We start from the raw sequence: 14,725 nt of genomic DNA, 5'->3' as shown, positions 1-14,725 counted from the left end.
ACATCTAATTAGTATGTAAATTTGCTTTCACATTTATTAAATGATAAAAAGAATTATTTTGGCATTAATTAATGACTTATAGCCACTCAATGTTTGATTTGTATGTCTGTTTTATATACCTATGTACCTGGGGTCGTGAGAAAATTTCTCCAGCATTTAAAGGTTGTAAATAGAAGAGTTTAAGAAACCCTGGTCTAACGAATGACCTTTGCATGGGTCAGTTACTAGAATTCTACAAGATGTGGTGAAAATAGGAAACTCCCTCCAGGCATTCAATACAGCTAAGAAAATAAGACAGGTAGAGACATTGCTGGAAAAGGTTAGCACTGTCCCAAAATCAAAGAGAGGAATACCACTAATGATCACTGACTGTGTTAACAGCCAGTCACACACACACACACACACACACATGAACAGGGGAAGGCTGGGAGCTGTGCTCCCCACACACCTTCTCTGTTTAAATAAACAAAAAGGGGGCCTGGAAAGAAATGCTCTTTGTAAAGGAGAGCTCCAGAGCTCCTCCTTCTTTGTAGAAAGACAAAACACTTCTCTTCAAGGGGACAAAGTAAAGGAGGTCTTTGTATGCGGTTGGTTGACTCTTGGCGCATTCATCGATTGACTGGAAGTAAGCTGACTCATAGGAAAAGTTCAGAGTCATCTTAGAGGAAGAAATGGGAGAGCTTCAGAGCTGTCCTAGACCTGGAAGTTGGTACCTGTGTCGGATATGCAGAAGCAAGATCTGACCTAAGCTTGCTGGTAGGAATGGATTCCAAGGATGCTCTGAACAAAGTCACTGCAAAGACAAGGAATCGGGACCTCAGTGGCCTTAATGGAGAAATGAAGCATTGTGGGGATGGCTGGGCTCCTCATGTTGAAGAGTGATGGAAGCAACAGCACTGGGTACAATTCCAGAAAACACACTGGAGCAGTCTGCTACCACACCAGACTGGTGGAAACCATCCATATCAATTCCATCAAGGGCTTTGAAACAAATGCGGCCCTGCAGACTATGTGACTTCTGAAAGCTTTGAATAACTTCAGGCAGGTAAGACTTCAAAAGAGAAATGTGACACCACTAGACACTACAAGGGAGAGAGTACAAACAAATTACTGCAAAGAGAGAAAGACTATTTTCACATCCGTTCATCCTGGTTATACATACAGCTGTTGATCAATGCGTGTGCTCTAGACCGGAAGACTCTTTCAAGCCACCCAATATGAGGTCCCTAGAGCAGCTGCAAGCAGGAGAGCTTCTGGTTAGGTAGTTTCTTATGACTGGGAAAGCCAGGCAAAGAGTTGCAGAAAACGATCCAATAAAGGCTCTCAAGTATCACGTGTAGGATGTTAGTGTAGGTACTTTGAAAGGTGAGCTTTACACTGTCTATCGGGACTGCAAGTAAAGAATAGGGGTGCGGAGATGATTCAGTCATTCAAGTACAAAGGGCTGGGAAGCCAGCCAGGCATTACATCACAGACTGGGCAGGAAAAGGTTCTTGGTCCATTATGCATATACCCCGAGGTGTACAGGTCGGGTTGGAAAGGTAGAAAGGTAAAAACACACAAATTGTAGGAAATAGCCTTAGCAACACCACAACATGAGGCATTAAGGGCTAGACAGACGCATTATCTCACAAGGAAGGCTTGGTTTGATAGCAGCAGGTTACCATTAGTAAGCTGTAGGGGGGTGGGGAGAACAGGTGGTGATTTCTACCAAACAAATCAAGTAAAAGCCCTTTTTAATATTATGTTAGTTCAGTACCTCTTGATTTTTCTGAGCAAACCCAATGCACTTCAGATATTAAAACCCCTACCCAACATTTACCCCAAGTCTAGTGTGATGTAGCTATAAATTTAATTCATATCCTGTAAAGAAAACTTGATGAACTCAGTGCAACAGCTGCCTTCAGTGACAGTTAAGTCTCTACACACAAAAAAAAAAAAAAAAAAAAAACATTCAACAAAACACTCTTACATAAGCCAAGGACAGCACAGGGCATAAACAATGAATATGTATTATCATTTCATCAAGCCTATTTTGAACAAAAATGGCACTGCCATCCTCCTGAGACCCTACCCAGGCTCATACGCAGCACTCTGAATGATCTGTATCATCGCAAACTGCTACCTCTAGACTTGATTGAAATCCATTCACTTAGCCATGCTTTGGGCAGTAAGCCTGTCATGTTTATTCCATTAATAGACAAAGAAAGAATCAGAGGTTGCAGGGGAGGTCATACTAAACTCTATAGGGTTTGCTGACCTCTGAAATCATTGTGTCCAAGTCAGTATCTCTGCTATCCATGCCCAGGTGAGAGAGGGCTCTGGAATGCCTTTATCCTGTCCTTTTCCAGTCAACCTAAATCAGCCAGGTGTCAGTCACATGCAACCTGCAGATGCTCTCATGTGCATTTTCTTGATCCCCCAAAAGCAGAAACAGAAATTGGAAAGGCTCCTGATGGCTATGACCCGCTGAAACCTGGAAAACTTGTTACCCTGAGAGTCAATGAAGAAGGTAAGATATTTACCATGAAGTTAGACACACATGTGTGTGTGTGTGTATGTGTGTGTGTGTGTGTGTGGTTTTGGGACTCTTTCTTATTGCTTCCTTTCACTAATGATAAATGGAAAGACTGAGCCAGATGTTCCCATGGTATAGGGATAACAAAAACAAAACATTTCTACATGCTTAAAACCCTTTGATTTGTGAAACACATCAAATCCCATCCATTTCTGTCACTCTTGGTTGAGAAAACTAAGAGAAACTGGCTCAAAGAAGAAACAACTGAGGAATGCATTGGCTGGAGTCACGGAAAAATCCACAGGCATAGGCATTCAGCTCTGGGCACAGATGGCATTAGGCTCCTCCCAGGCTCTATTCCCTCTGAACTGGGAACATTTGAAATGAAATGTTAAAGCCAGATGCCTGTAGCTCCTCCATACCTCACAGACCCATAGGCAACCCTTCTAAATCAGAGGGAACAAAGCAAAAGTGGAGGCACGCAACATCCCAGACCCCATCACATGGCAAACACAGGAACAACCCATTGGCACTAAATGCAGAAAAGGAAAAGTTGCTTTCCCAAAGGAGATGTGAGGTTACAGAACAGGAGAAACATAGCTATACAGAATACTGCTGGAAGGACATGACTTACTTCCTAAGCTCGCCCCTCCAGTGAGAATAGAGCTTATATTTAATTCAAAAACTGGATCCCAGATGTTTATTAATGAATCTCAAACTTATTAAGATTAATAGTATTAGCCTGGTCTTATGCCCCAAGTCTGTCATCCCAGCTACTGGGAACATGGAGGCAAGAAGACAACAAATCCTAGGCTAGCCTGGACTATAGGATGGGTTCAAGGTCAGCCTGAGTATGTTAATGGCATCCTGACTTGAAATCAGGAGGAACACAGGGATAGGGAGCTAGCAGCAGCAGCTAGGGATGACAGTACAGTGAGGTAACCTTCTTGTCTAGCGTGCATAACCCCCTAAGCTCCACCCACCCCAGGACTACAAAAGAAGGAGAAAGTAAAATCAATTATAATATTAGCGATAATCATAACAATGAACATAGGAATGGTTAGTGTTTACTTAGTTATAACCTTAACCTATGCTCTCTCACTTTACATCTATTAATTTAATAAGTATACACTGATCCTCAATTTCTAGATTAGGGGATAATCAGGGAGGCCAAATTAGTCCCTCAAGAACACAGCCTAGAAAGGAACCCAGAACTCAGACCAAGACCCACCTTAGAAACACTGTTTTTGCCCAAAATAGAACTTAGTCTCTTCCAAGTTCTCACCTGGTTCATTGACACACCCCTACACTGACTCTCTGGATTCCTCTGATGTCACAGTCCTGAACCTCAACATTTGAACCTGTCCTACAGGCTACTGTAACAACCTTTGGCCAGGTGTGTTTCTCTTTGCTTCAAGAAAATGTGTCAATCACCAGACATGGGCAAGGTGCTCTAGAGTCCCCGGATTCAAGGACACAACGTCCGTGGGTCAAGGGAAGCAGGAGCAGAGATGGCATTCATCACTCTGCTGGCCAGGCTGGAAGCCTCAGCCAAGCCCCACAAATGGCCTCATTAGTGAAAACCCCACCTTCCGATGCACCCCACCTTCCCATGCACTGCAGAGACACCAGCTAACAACATGGAAGGAAACATTTCCCAACAGCTTGAGTTAATTGAATCTTGAGTTAATGGCATCTAGAGCAATAGCAAACACATTCCACATGACATGAAGCAAGGACATGTCCAGCTCCTGATGAACGGTCTGATCATAATGGAACATGGGACTTCTACGATTATTCTGGAAGTGGGAAACACTTTTTGAGAAAATTTACACCTTAAGCAAAGAAACTAAAAAGATTTTACTTACCGTTGTTACCAAAAAGCCAGAAATGGATTCATCATTTTGAAAAGTTAGAAAATAATGAATCATATCAAAATATAAACTTAGAGCCAAAGAGAAGCTCTGTATGCCATCTAAAAGGACAATGGAGCTTCTCCACAGAGCAGGTTGGCTTCTGCCTGAGAGAAGGATCCTGCCCTGAGAGAAGGATCAGCAAGCAACAACCCCAGAGTGACCTGTCAGTCTCAGGGTCTCTACTGTTTCCCAAAAGAGTTCAAGTTACCAAGCTCTGCCCTGGCCCATGCACAAACTATATGTCTACTAGAGTTAGGAACAGCAGCCACTTTATGCTGGGGCTTCTGTGGCCTCCCAACCTTTCTTTTGACAGATGATACCAACTGTAACCACATTGAATTAGAATTTGTGTTGATGTGAATTCAGAGCAAACTGAAGTGAATTGGCCTTAAATAGAGAACTCAATACTAGGGACTGGGCAACTGCTAAATGGCAAAATAACCATAAGCCACTCTACAGCACTCAAAATGTGTGCTCCTCGCCATGTCATAAGAGAAAATCATCACTCGTCTGGATTGGTTGACATTTTTCCAAGATATTCTTAATTTCCCACAGCAGATACATCCATGTCAAACCTCTGATTCCAAATATGTTCCTGAAACCGACACTAAGGAGGTTAGGCAAAGACTAGAGAACTTCATGGTGTCACCAGGGGGGCAAGGGCAGAGGGGACAGCTACAATATCTATGCATTCTTTGTAACCTATGAAACGGTCATCTATCTAGACTTATTCATCGCTGCTACCATTAGGCTGTGCCTCACGTAGCATCCCAAATCTTACCTTCCTTACAGATGAACCAATCCAAAACTGGATCAAAAGTCAACGAGTCTCTTGTGCTTTTGAATTTACAAACAAAAAAAAAAAAAACAAAACAAACAACAAAAAAACCCTTTTGTTTCTTCTATATGCTCAGACTCTTCCCTGACCATCTAGTGAGACCCAAAACAAGGAAAGCAGAGAAGAGTAAAGAGGAAAATGCCAGAATGTCTGAGCCCAGGTCCTGTTGTCATCCCCAAGGCTGGTGGCCTTAACCTCACTGTCTGATCGACCCTCTGGGCCTTATTTTGCCCATTCAAGGAACAGGACCATTTATATGCACCTTCACAATGTTTCTGAAAATCAGGAATCAGGGGTAACAAGCACTCTGAAAACTTCAAAATGCAGTAAAAACATAAGACATTTTCATTATAATTCTATTTCTAGACCCCAAAGCTGCCAAATAAGTGTGGGTTCTAAGCTTACTGTTAGTAGAAGTTGAAGCATTTTGACATATGTTAGCATAGGTGACCCAAGCAGCTGCACCATCAAAAGGCTCGCCCCAGATAAATGAAGACGTCCCATAACTGCTTAGATGGTATTTGCTTAATATCCCACACTCTTCCTACTACAGCAGTTCAAGCAAACACAGACTATTCCCTGATTAACAGTCTCCTGTAAATCCATTGTTAAGGTCCCTATCTGCATGCAGGATTGTAGACTTTTCCTTTCTTTATAGCTGGAGGTGTTTCCTATTGCTTCTCTGTCGACTGCTTTGCTCACCATCTGATTCTTCCCACAGGTCCAAATTTTTGAATAGCAGAGTTTTTGAACACAGATGTAGTCTGGGCTCCCTTTCTCTTTTGGATCCCCATCCACAAGAAACAAGAAACAATATTCCTATCTCGTTTTCTCTGTCATCAATTTACCTGACAAATCAGAGGCTGACATATCTCAGATAACATCATCGTGTCATGTTCTTGTCTTAATCTCTCCCTTAGGATGTCAAATTCCCTCTGGGTTGACAGCTCAGCTGCAGCTGCATGTCTTAGCTCCCACAAGAAAAGCCACGCAAGAGATGCCACAGCCTGCCTGAGATCCCATCCCATAGATGCCACTTTCAGGAACTGCAGTATATTCTCCACTCCCATTCATCAAACAGGAACGTGGCTCCATACCATAGACAAGAAGATAACCACTCCAAATTCATCCTCTGGAAATGTTACCTCTGAAGGCTTAGCTATAGTTCCCTACCTTACCACCATAGCAGGGATACCACAATTGCCATGACTAAGGAGGCACACCGCGTCATACCATAAAGAGAAAGACAGCCATGGCAAGACATTTCACCATCAGATAGCTCAGCTAGCTTCAGCTGCTTGTCTCCTTGGCCATGGAGTTAGAGCGTGCAGGAAGCAGGTTCATTGTTCTTCCCAAACTCAGCATCAGTTCCATTATGAGCCTGCTGACTAGGTCAAGAATCACAGGAACTCTTTGCCCTGAGGAACTCTAAATACATGCCCACCCCATCCCTCCTTACAGAACTGCAAGGACAAACCAAGTATGATTTCATGAAAGTCCAACTAGGAGGAACAATGAGCTTACTGCACTTAACTATAGAACATGGGGGAAGGGTTACTTGCAAGAGCAAGAACGAGACTAAAGCAGCAGTGACATGGAAAAACTTACCCCAGCATGGATGACAACTTCTGCATGGCTGCACAAAGCCCCGTGTAATTAGGACAGAATGGCATACTGGCTGAAAGGCGCAGGCATGAAAGTCTATCAGGAGAGTGTCTAATGAACCACTTCACCCCTGCTTCTATTAGTTAACATCAACAATCAACCAGCCAGATCTCAGGCGTTGTTTTCAAATAGTCCCAGCTGCTCTGATGAAGTTAATGGCTGTTTATAGCCCAGAGGCGGTATGCTACAGCAGAGTCTCACACACGCTAGCCAAATACTCTACCACTCGAGCTATAGCCCAGCTTTCTCCAAATCCTGTTTTTGTTCATATTCTCAATACTAGAAAGTATTATGTTATCTCTAATTTAACATTATATTCAATGTCATTATAATAAAAAATGTAGAATTGCATGAATTACTTCAGGATCTGTAATCAAGAATAGTAGCCACATAGCAGGATTTGGAGATAAACTACATCCACATATATGCAAAGCACCGAGAAGTATGTGCCCTGTTATAACCTGTTATAAGCTGTTATAGCCTGTTATAGCGTTATGTTATGTTATGTTATGTTATGTTATGTTATGTTATGATGTTATGCTATATTCGCATGCTTGAATTGTGGGATAGTGGCAGAGAATCAGACAGATCTGAATTCAAACCCTTGCTTCATCTCATATCAGATATGTGACTTGGGATACAGAATTCCTCATTAACATAATGAGAAAAATACCAGTGTCCACTCATAAGCCTGTTATAAGGAATAAAAATTAGTATCTACATGAATTTTATAAAAGGCTTTGTGAGTATTCAGTAACTAATATAATAATAAATAATAGTATTCAGTAACTGACCATTTTACTTGGAGTGCTTAATAGTGGAAACACAGCTATATTTTTGTTACACACAGTCTGGAGAGCGATCATCAACACGGGCATCCTCAAAAGCTGATGGCTATAGAGTAACAAGCACAGGTTCAAGTCCAAGCCGGGCCTGATCCTTTCTCAGTCTTACCACTGTCAAAACAGTGGAAATAACCAGAAATAAAATGCATTTGTCCACAGCACTAAGGGGCTCATTCCTATACATTCAAGTTTTTCAAATCTCAACTTTTCTCCAAAACTTCTATTTTCTCACTAATGGAACAGGCCATATAACTCCACAAATACAAATCTACCCATTTTTAAAAGTAATTCCATAAGTTTCTAATCTTTATCATCATATCTTGGGAGCTTCAATGGTTTGGTGTCTCCTTAATAAGTTTTTAAAAGCCAGATTTCTTTTTCATTTTTCATTTGCTTAAATCATTTTCATGTTCCATTTCCTCAAAAGAAAATGTACAAGCTGGGGACAGGACTTGTGAAGTTTGAAACCAGGAACATCTCTCTCTGCTGCCAGAACAGCTGTGCAGCATAGTGTCGGCCATTTGTACTTCAACTGGTTTTCCCTATCCTCACTGGTCACGGAGAACAGCCATAAACAGGTTCCCCTTTGCCTACTCATGGCCTGGCTTTCTGTTCCCTGTGCTACCATATCTTATTCGCCATCACTTTACTTGTGACCCCCCAAGTCAGTTGCATGACAACTTGCCTGAGATAAAAGCCATCCTTGTCATTACTTCCTCCATTTTCTTCCACATTGGTAAGAAGTCTGATGAGCCACAAGGCTGGGAACTACTCAGAGGTCACAGAATGACTCCAGGTCTAAGCCAGAAAGAAGCCCAGGCTTCAACCTCCCCACATGAAAGAGCTACCCATCTTTGCTCTATGTTAGCATCAAATTCCTCACATTTCTGTGACAAGTTTCTTCTAAGTACTTGGATTTTATTGTATATCTATATATTACATCATGAAAGTTAAGTAAAATGCCAGTCGCAGTCAGATATTCGGGAAGACACTAGTACCCAAGTTAGAGAATGAGAATAAAGAATAGAGAGATGGCACACTGGTTAAGAGCACTTGTTCTTGCAGAGGGTCAGGTTGGATTCCTAATACCCACATGTTGCCTACAGCCATATATAACTGCAGTCTCAGGGACTCTGAGGGCACCAGGCATATTTTTGGTGCACAGATATAAATGCAGATAAAGCACTCATGCAAATAATGACTCTTGCAACAAAGGATCAAAACCAAGGCCTTGCACATGTCAGTCAGACAGGCTTGGAAACACACTCAGCTTGCCTTTCTTCCTCTTCATACATGCATACTTTCATAGTGTGATGCAGTAACTGGACTCAAGGCTACTCACAGGAAAGGGATTTGAATTTACATCGGTTCATTACAAATGATCATCATTTTTGAAAGTATAGTTTTAATTTTTAATTAATTCATTTATGAGGGGGGAATGCCAAATTCTCTCGTATGCACGTCAAAGTCAAAAGACATCTTGGAAGACTCACTTCTCTCCCCCATGTGGGTCATCAGTCTTGGTGGCAAGCACCTATACCCATTGAGTAATCTCACCTTCCCAACAATATAATTTCTTTCACCATGGATTTAGTATTCACCAAAGTAACAACTTGAATATTAAAACTATTTCCAGGCCAAAAATATTTTCAAAATGCAAGCAAATGGACAACCTCCCAGTCATTCTGGAGATCGGGAGAGTACATGTCCTGTGTATGTGCAGCCCCGGCTTTGTCTCAGCACCACCCTACACCCATATTTCAAGTCTTTTCCAGATAATTGTTCAAAGTGTCTACATTAAGAACAGGACAACTTCACCTTCTCAGCTTCCAAAATGGAGGTGTCTTGTATATAGGTAGAAGGCTGAAGGAAATGTGTATTGGCTCTTGGACATAAGGGGTGGGATTCTACCCTTAGAGGAGGAAAGGACCAGAAGGACTGACTGTGGATAAAGGATGCCCCTGCTTGGAGTTACAAAGAACTTCTGAACTCACTTCCAGAGTTGTTGCTGCTGTTTGATTCTGTTCTTTGGAATGGGGCTTACTCTTACTTGCTAAGCCATTTCACCAAACAATGCAGATATACGAACCACTTAAGACACTTTGATTTAGTTAAATACTCTCCAATAAAACATTAAATGCTAGGCAAGGGCTAGGGATGTAGTTCAAATGTTAACATGTGAACATTTAGCATGTACTTTAGCATGTACTTTATATAGTTCAAGTCCCAGAACTATATAAAAAAATTAATTCAAAAGCAAATAGATCAGTACCTTTCCAAAGTCTCGAACATCAAATAGGTCAAATGCCTCAAAAAGTTCACTTTTCCTCATTCCAAACGTATCGCAGCAGGCGGCCAGAAATGTCCGGATGTTCTTCAGACAGAGAAACTGCAGAACAGAAAACAGCAGTAGATAGTGAACATTTCTGAGTGTGCCCTGTCTTCTGTCCCACATAAGCTACAAGGAGAGTGTGAAGGAAGGACCAATCTGTTTTTCTTGTTCTATTTTTTTCATGTGTATAAGAGTCATAATAATGTTCTTCATATACATGGTGTAAATTCATCACCTTCATCACCCACTGTCCTCTCTTGTCCCCACCACCTTCTAGTTCCCTTCCTCTTCTCAAATACCCACCCCTTCAGTTTTCACATCTTTTTAAAATCTAGATTCTGCTCGGCAGAACAATAACGCAACAGCTTGCTTCATAAGTCTCCTTATTGCCTTTGATCAGTTCAGCAAGGCTGTGAACCGGCTGTGACCAGACAGACACAGCTGAAGCCTCTTGAAAATTACATTGCAATATGAGATGACAGCCAAGCACAAACATGGAAACAAACCAAATTAAATAGTTTAATTTGTGTTTTTATATGGTTTCAGAGAAGGGATCTGGAGAGCAAATGGGCAGGGGCAGGTAGAGCTTAACTAGAATGGTTAGAAACAATCTCAGTGAGGCAGGCAGAGACAGGGATGTCTGAGGTAGGAGTGTGTGCGAGGGACATCAGGGCAGAGAGTGTCCTAGGGAGAAAGGTAAAGGTACTCTAAAAAGGGAGGAGTCACATAAGTAAGGGCCTGTTGAATAGCCTTATTCTGATATGGATAAAACCAGGTACTTGGTCCAAAGGTGAAATAAAATTCAATGTCTCATAAGGATTTTCAGGAGCTGCTATGCTGCTGGAAGACTCGGGGACATTGGGGTAAGTACAAGGCAGGGAAACAGGAAGCTACTGCAATAAGTCCAAATAAATGACAGAATATCATGGACAAACAAGGAATTACACTCCCATGGTGTTACATCTGAGACGCCATTACTCATCAGGCTGCAACTGGATATGTAAGTCTACAGCCCAGATGAACTTCAACCCTAAGTCCCAGAATGTTTAGAACAGTGGTTCTCAAACGTCCTAATGCTTTGACCTTTTAATTAAAGTTCCTGGTGTGGTGACAGTCCCCAACCATAAAATTATTTCCATTGCTGCTTCAGAACTGTAATGTTGCTGCTGTTGCTGAACTGAAAGGTGAAGCTCATCACTGCCTAGGGAAGATGGCAGTGAAGGTTGCAGACAGTAACCTTCTTGGACAGTAGTAGGCTCGGACTGGGGCAAAAGATTGGAGTAGATCCAGGGCCTTGGGGAAGAGAGAAAGTGAAGCCAGGATAGAGGCTGTGGATCATCACTGCAAAGGGAAGCAAAACTTAACAGGGAGCAGAGGTTACCCAGAAAGAGACATCACTGCCCAATGAAGTCCTTGAGCAGGCAAATGGGAGGGGCTCCTTTGTGAAGTGCAGAGGCTGACCTTGGACAGGTGCACGCCCAGCTCCTCCAAGCAACCAGAACAGGAGACTGACAGGAAGATGCTATTGACCACTTAAAACTCAGATGTTGGAGCTCACTGTTACTACCTGAAAGACACAGATCTACCTACACGCACATCTCAGAAGCAAATTAATTCTGGGTTTGCTTGTGACAAGTTCTTACATTGTCACCCAGGGTAACTTGGAACTACCAATGAAGACCAGGCTGACCTTGAACTCAAAGGAATCCTTTTGCCTCAGTTTCCCAAGTGTACAATATTATAGGCATAAGTTACCACTCTTAGTTTAGTAAATTAAGTCTTTGGGAAATATGAACTGCCATGATATACATTTTAAATTTTTAGTACTTAATGTCAAAACTTTATTTTTTCCAATTTTTTAATTAAGTATTTACTTCATTTACATTTCAAATGCTATCCCGAAAGTCCCCTATACCCTCCCCACCCCGCCCCCCTACCCACCCACTCCCGCTTCTTGGCCCTGCTGTTTCCCCTGTACTGGGGCATATAAAGTTTGCTAGACCAAAGGGCCTATCTTACAATGATGGCCGACTAGGTCATCTTCTGCTACAAATGCAGCTAGAGACATGAGCTCTGGGGTTACTGGTGAGTTCATATTTTTGTTCCACCTATAGGGTTGCAGACACCTTTAGCTCCTTGGGTACTTTCTCTGGCTCCTCCATTGGGGGCCCTGTGTTCCATCCAATAGCTGACTGTGAGCATCCAATAAATGTAACTTATTACATGTCAATCATTCCAGAATAACTTCGTGAACTTAATCTCCTGGTGGCGGTGTGACCCTATAATCCAAACTCACATGGGAAATAGGAGTATCAGGAGTTCAGGGTTATCCTCAGCTATGCAGTGAGCTCAGGGTTAGCCTGAGCTACCTGAGACCATCTCAAAACAAAACAACAAAAACTTAATCTCCAACAAGTGAGTACTATATTGATAAGTGAGTAATTATTGCTTCTTTGTTTTCATGTGTTTCCAAAGCACAGACTGTCAATATCGCATCTTGTTTTGGTTTTTAGTATTTATAAACTTGGAAAAAGCTCATCTTGCTTTTTCTGCATCCAGATTCGTCATGGACTTAACTTGAGTTTTACCCTTTACAGGAAGCATTTGGAGGCTTAAATATTTCAGGAGGGGTTAAAACCACAAGGGAAGCATCGTAAAGGCTTTGAAAGGCAAACAGCAGCCAATCAGGAGATGCAGGGACTGCTGTCACTTTAAAGATTCATGAGACCTTTGCTACACAGCACTACTCTGCATGTCACTCCTCCACACAGAATCACTTATTTACAGATTAAAAGCCTTGCATTCTGCCAAGACAGGCAATAATTACTCTCTGGGGGATTATGCAATTGCTCTCTTGCAGTATTTTTTAACATAATTAAGTGAGGAGAGACTCATAGCTCACCAAGGAACAAAGCACAGTTGCAAATACCACCCTCTGAAGATGTCTCACCAAACCCACATTTTCCCCATGTGTAGGAAAAACTTGCAGCAGGTCTCCACCAAAACGCTTTGAACATGAAGTCAGAAAGGCAAGAAGCATCATTCAAAGTCGAAACAGTCGAAAACAGTCACGAAGCCTGAAAAACAGGCTTTGCATTTACTGGAGCCAATATTAACCTTCCTTAACCTTCGCAAGTTCAATTCTATTCCGATCCACAAGTGTTTGCTGGATCCGAACAAAGTCACTCGTGTGCTCTTGCTTTTCCAGGCAATTCACTAGCCTGATTACTCTGTTTAATACCTGGTTTTAGCCAACTGTTTTTGAATGCCTGCAATATCATAGATACTGGAAAAGCTAAAAGGCTCCACTTTAAGCATTTCTAGTAACACTCCCGGGAGATCTTCATAGTGCTTCAAATTTTGGCTGAAAGCACTAGGCTCTGCATGCACTCTGGACTCCCAAGTGTTCTGCTGTGGGCAAAAACAGGAGCAGAGTGGAGGGACAGAGGAAGGGGGCTGTGGCATCATTATGGAGGTCCCAAACACAGCTGAGCCCACCAGACACCCTGCTCCTTCACATATTCACTATGCTTTGATTCTATTCAGTTTCCAGTTTAAGAAATCCAGCACAAAGGCCGAAAGAATAATATACCTACACTGTGCACTTCCACCTATTCCACAGTCACAACAGCACTGTGTGCTTTCGTGTGCATACCTGTTATCACAAAAAACATTCTGTCTGTGCTGTGTGAAAGGAGGGTACAGACATGGGTATACCCTCCTAAATCATTCAGCATGCGTCTCTTAGAAGTTAGAATGTTCCCCTGTGTACCAATAACATCAGAACATATAAAAAAACAACTTCTCATCTTATTTTCAGACTTGATTTTAAAGAGAATTAGCAATTAATGCCCATTAGCTATTCAAATTTCTACCATTCCAACCTCAATCTCTTTTTATAATGTTTTCACCCAAGCTAAGATCCACTCCAGTGGTTTCAAAAGCAATTTATTTTTAATTTTTTTCAAAAACAATTTTATTAGATATTTTATTCATTTACATTTCAAATGTTATCCCAAAAGTTCCCTATACCCTCCCCATTCCATGCTCGCCAGCCCACCCACTCCCACTTCCTGGCCCTGGCATTCCCCTGTATTGGGGCATATAATCGCAAGACCAAGGGCCTCTCCTCTCATCGATGTCCCATAAGGCCATTCTCTGCTACATATGCAGCTAGAGATATAAGCTCTGGGGTTACTGGTTAGTTCATATTGTTGTTCCTCTTATAGGGTTGCAGACCCCTTCAGCTACTTGAGTAATTTCTCTACCTCCTCCATTGGGGGCCCTGTGTTCCATCCAATAGGTGACTGAGCACATCCACTTCTGTATTTGCCAGGCACGGGCATAGCCTCAAAAGAGATAACTACGTCAAGGTCCTGTCAGCAAAATCTTGCTGGCATATGCAGTAGTATTTGGGTTTGGTGGCTGTTTATGGGATAGATCCCTGGGTAGGGCAGTCTCTTGATGGTCCTTCATTCCATCTCAGCTCCACACTTTGTCTCTGTAACTCCTTCCATGGGTATTTTGTGCCCAGTTCTAAGGAGAAACAAATTATCCACACTTTAGTCTTCCTTCTTCTTGAGTTTCATGTGTTTTGTGAATTGTATCTTG

At 42.1% G+C, this 14,725-nt stretch overlaps 1 protein-coding gene across 2 annotated transcripts in view; it reads right to left on the bottom strand.

Annotated features, from left to right (window-relative positions):
* Positions 1–14,725, bottom strand: part of Vav3 (vav guanine nucleotide exchange factor 3) — a 329,118-nt gene that overhangs the window by 240,415 nt on the left and 73,978 nt on the right. For both annotated transcript variants that reach the window (XM_021157266.2, XM_021157267.2), the window contains exon 2: positions 10,055–10,171. In XM_021157266.2, the coding sequence (XP_021012925.1) occupies positions 10,055–10,171 (117 nt within the window). The remainder of the gene's footprint in view (positions 1–10,054; positions 10,172–14,725) is intronic.

This window comes from Mus caroli, chromosome 3, assembly GCF_900094665.2.
Source record: "Mus caroli chromosome 3, CAROLI_EIJ_v1.1, whole genome shotgun sequence".
Taxonomy (NCBI): domain Eukaryota; kingdom Metazoa; phylum Chordata; class Mammalia; order Rodentia; family Muridae; genus Mus; species Mus caroli.
Note: the sequence above shows the minus strand (reverse complement) of the source record. Positions and strands in the feature narration are given on the sequence as shown.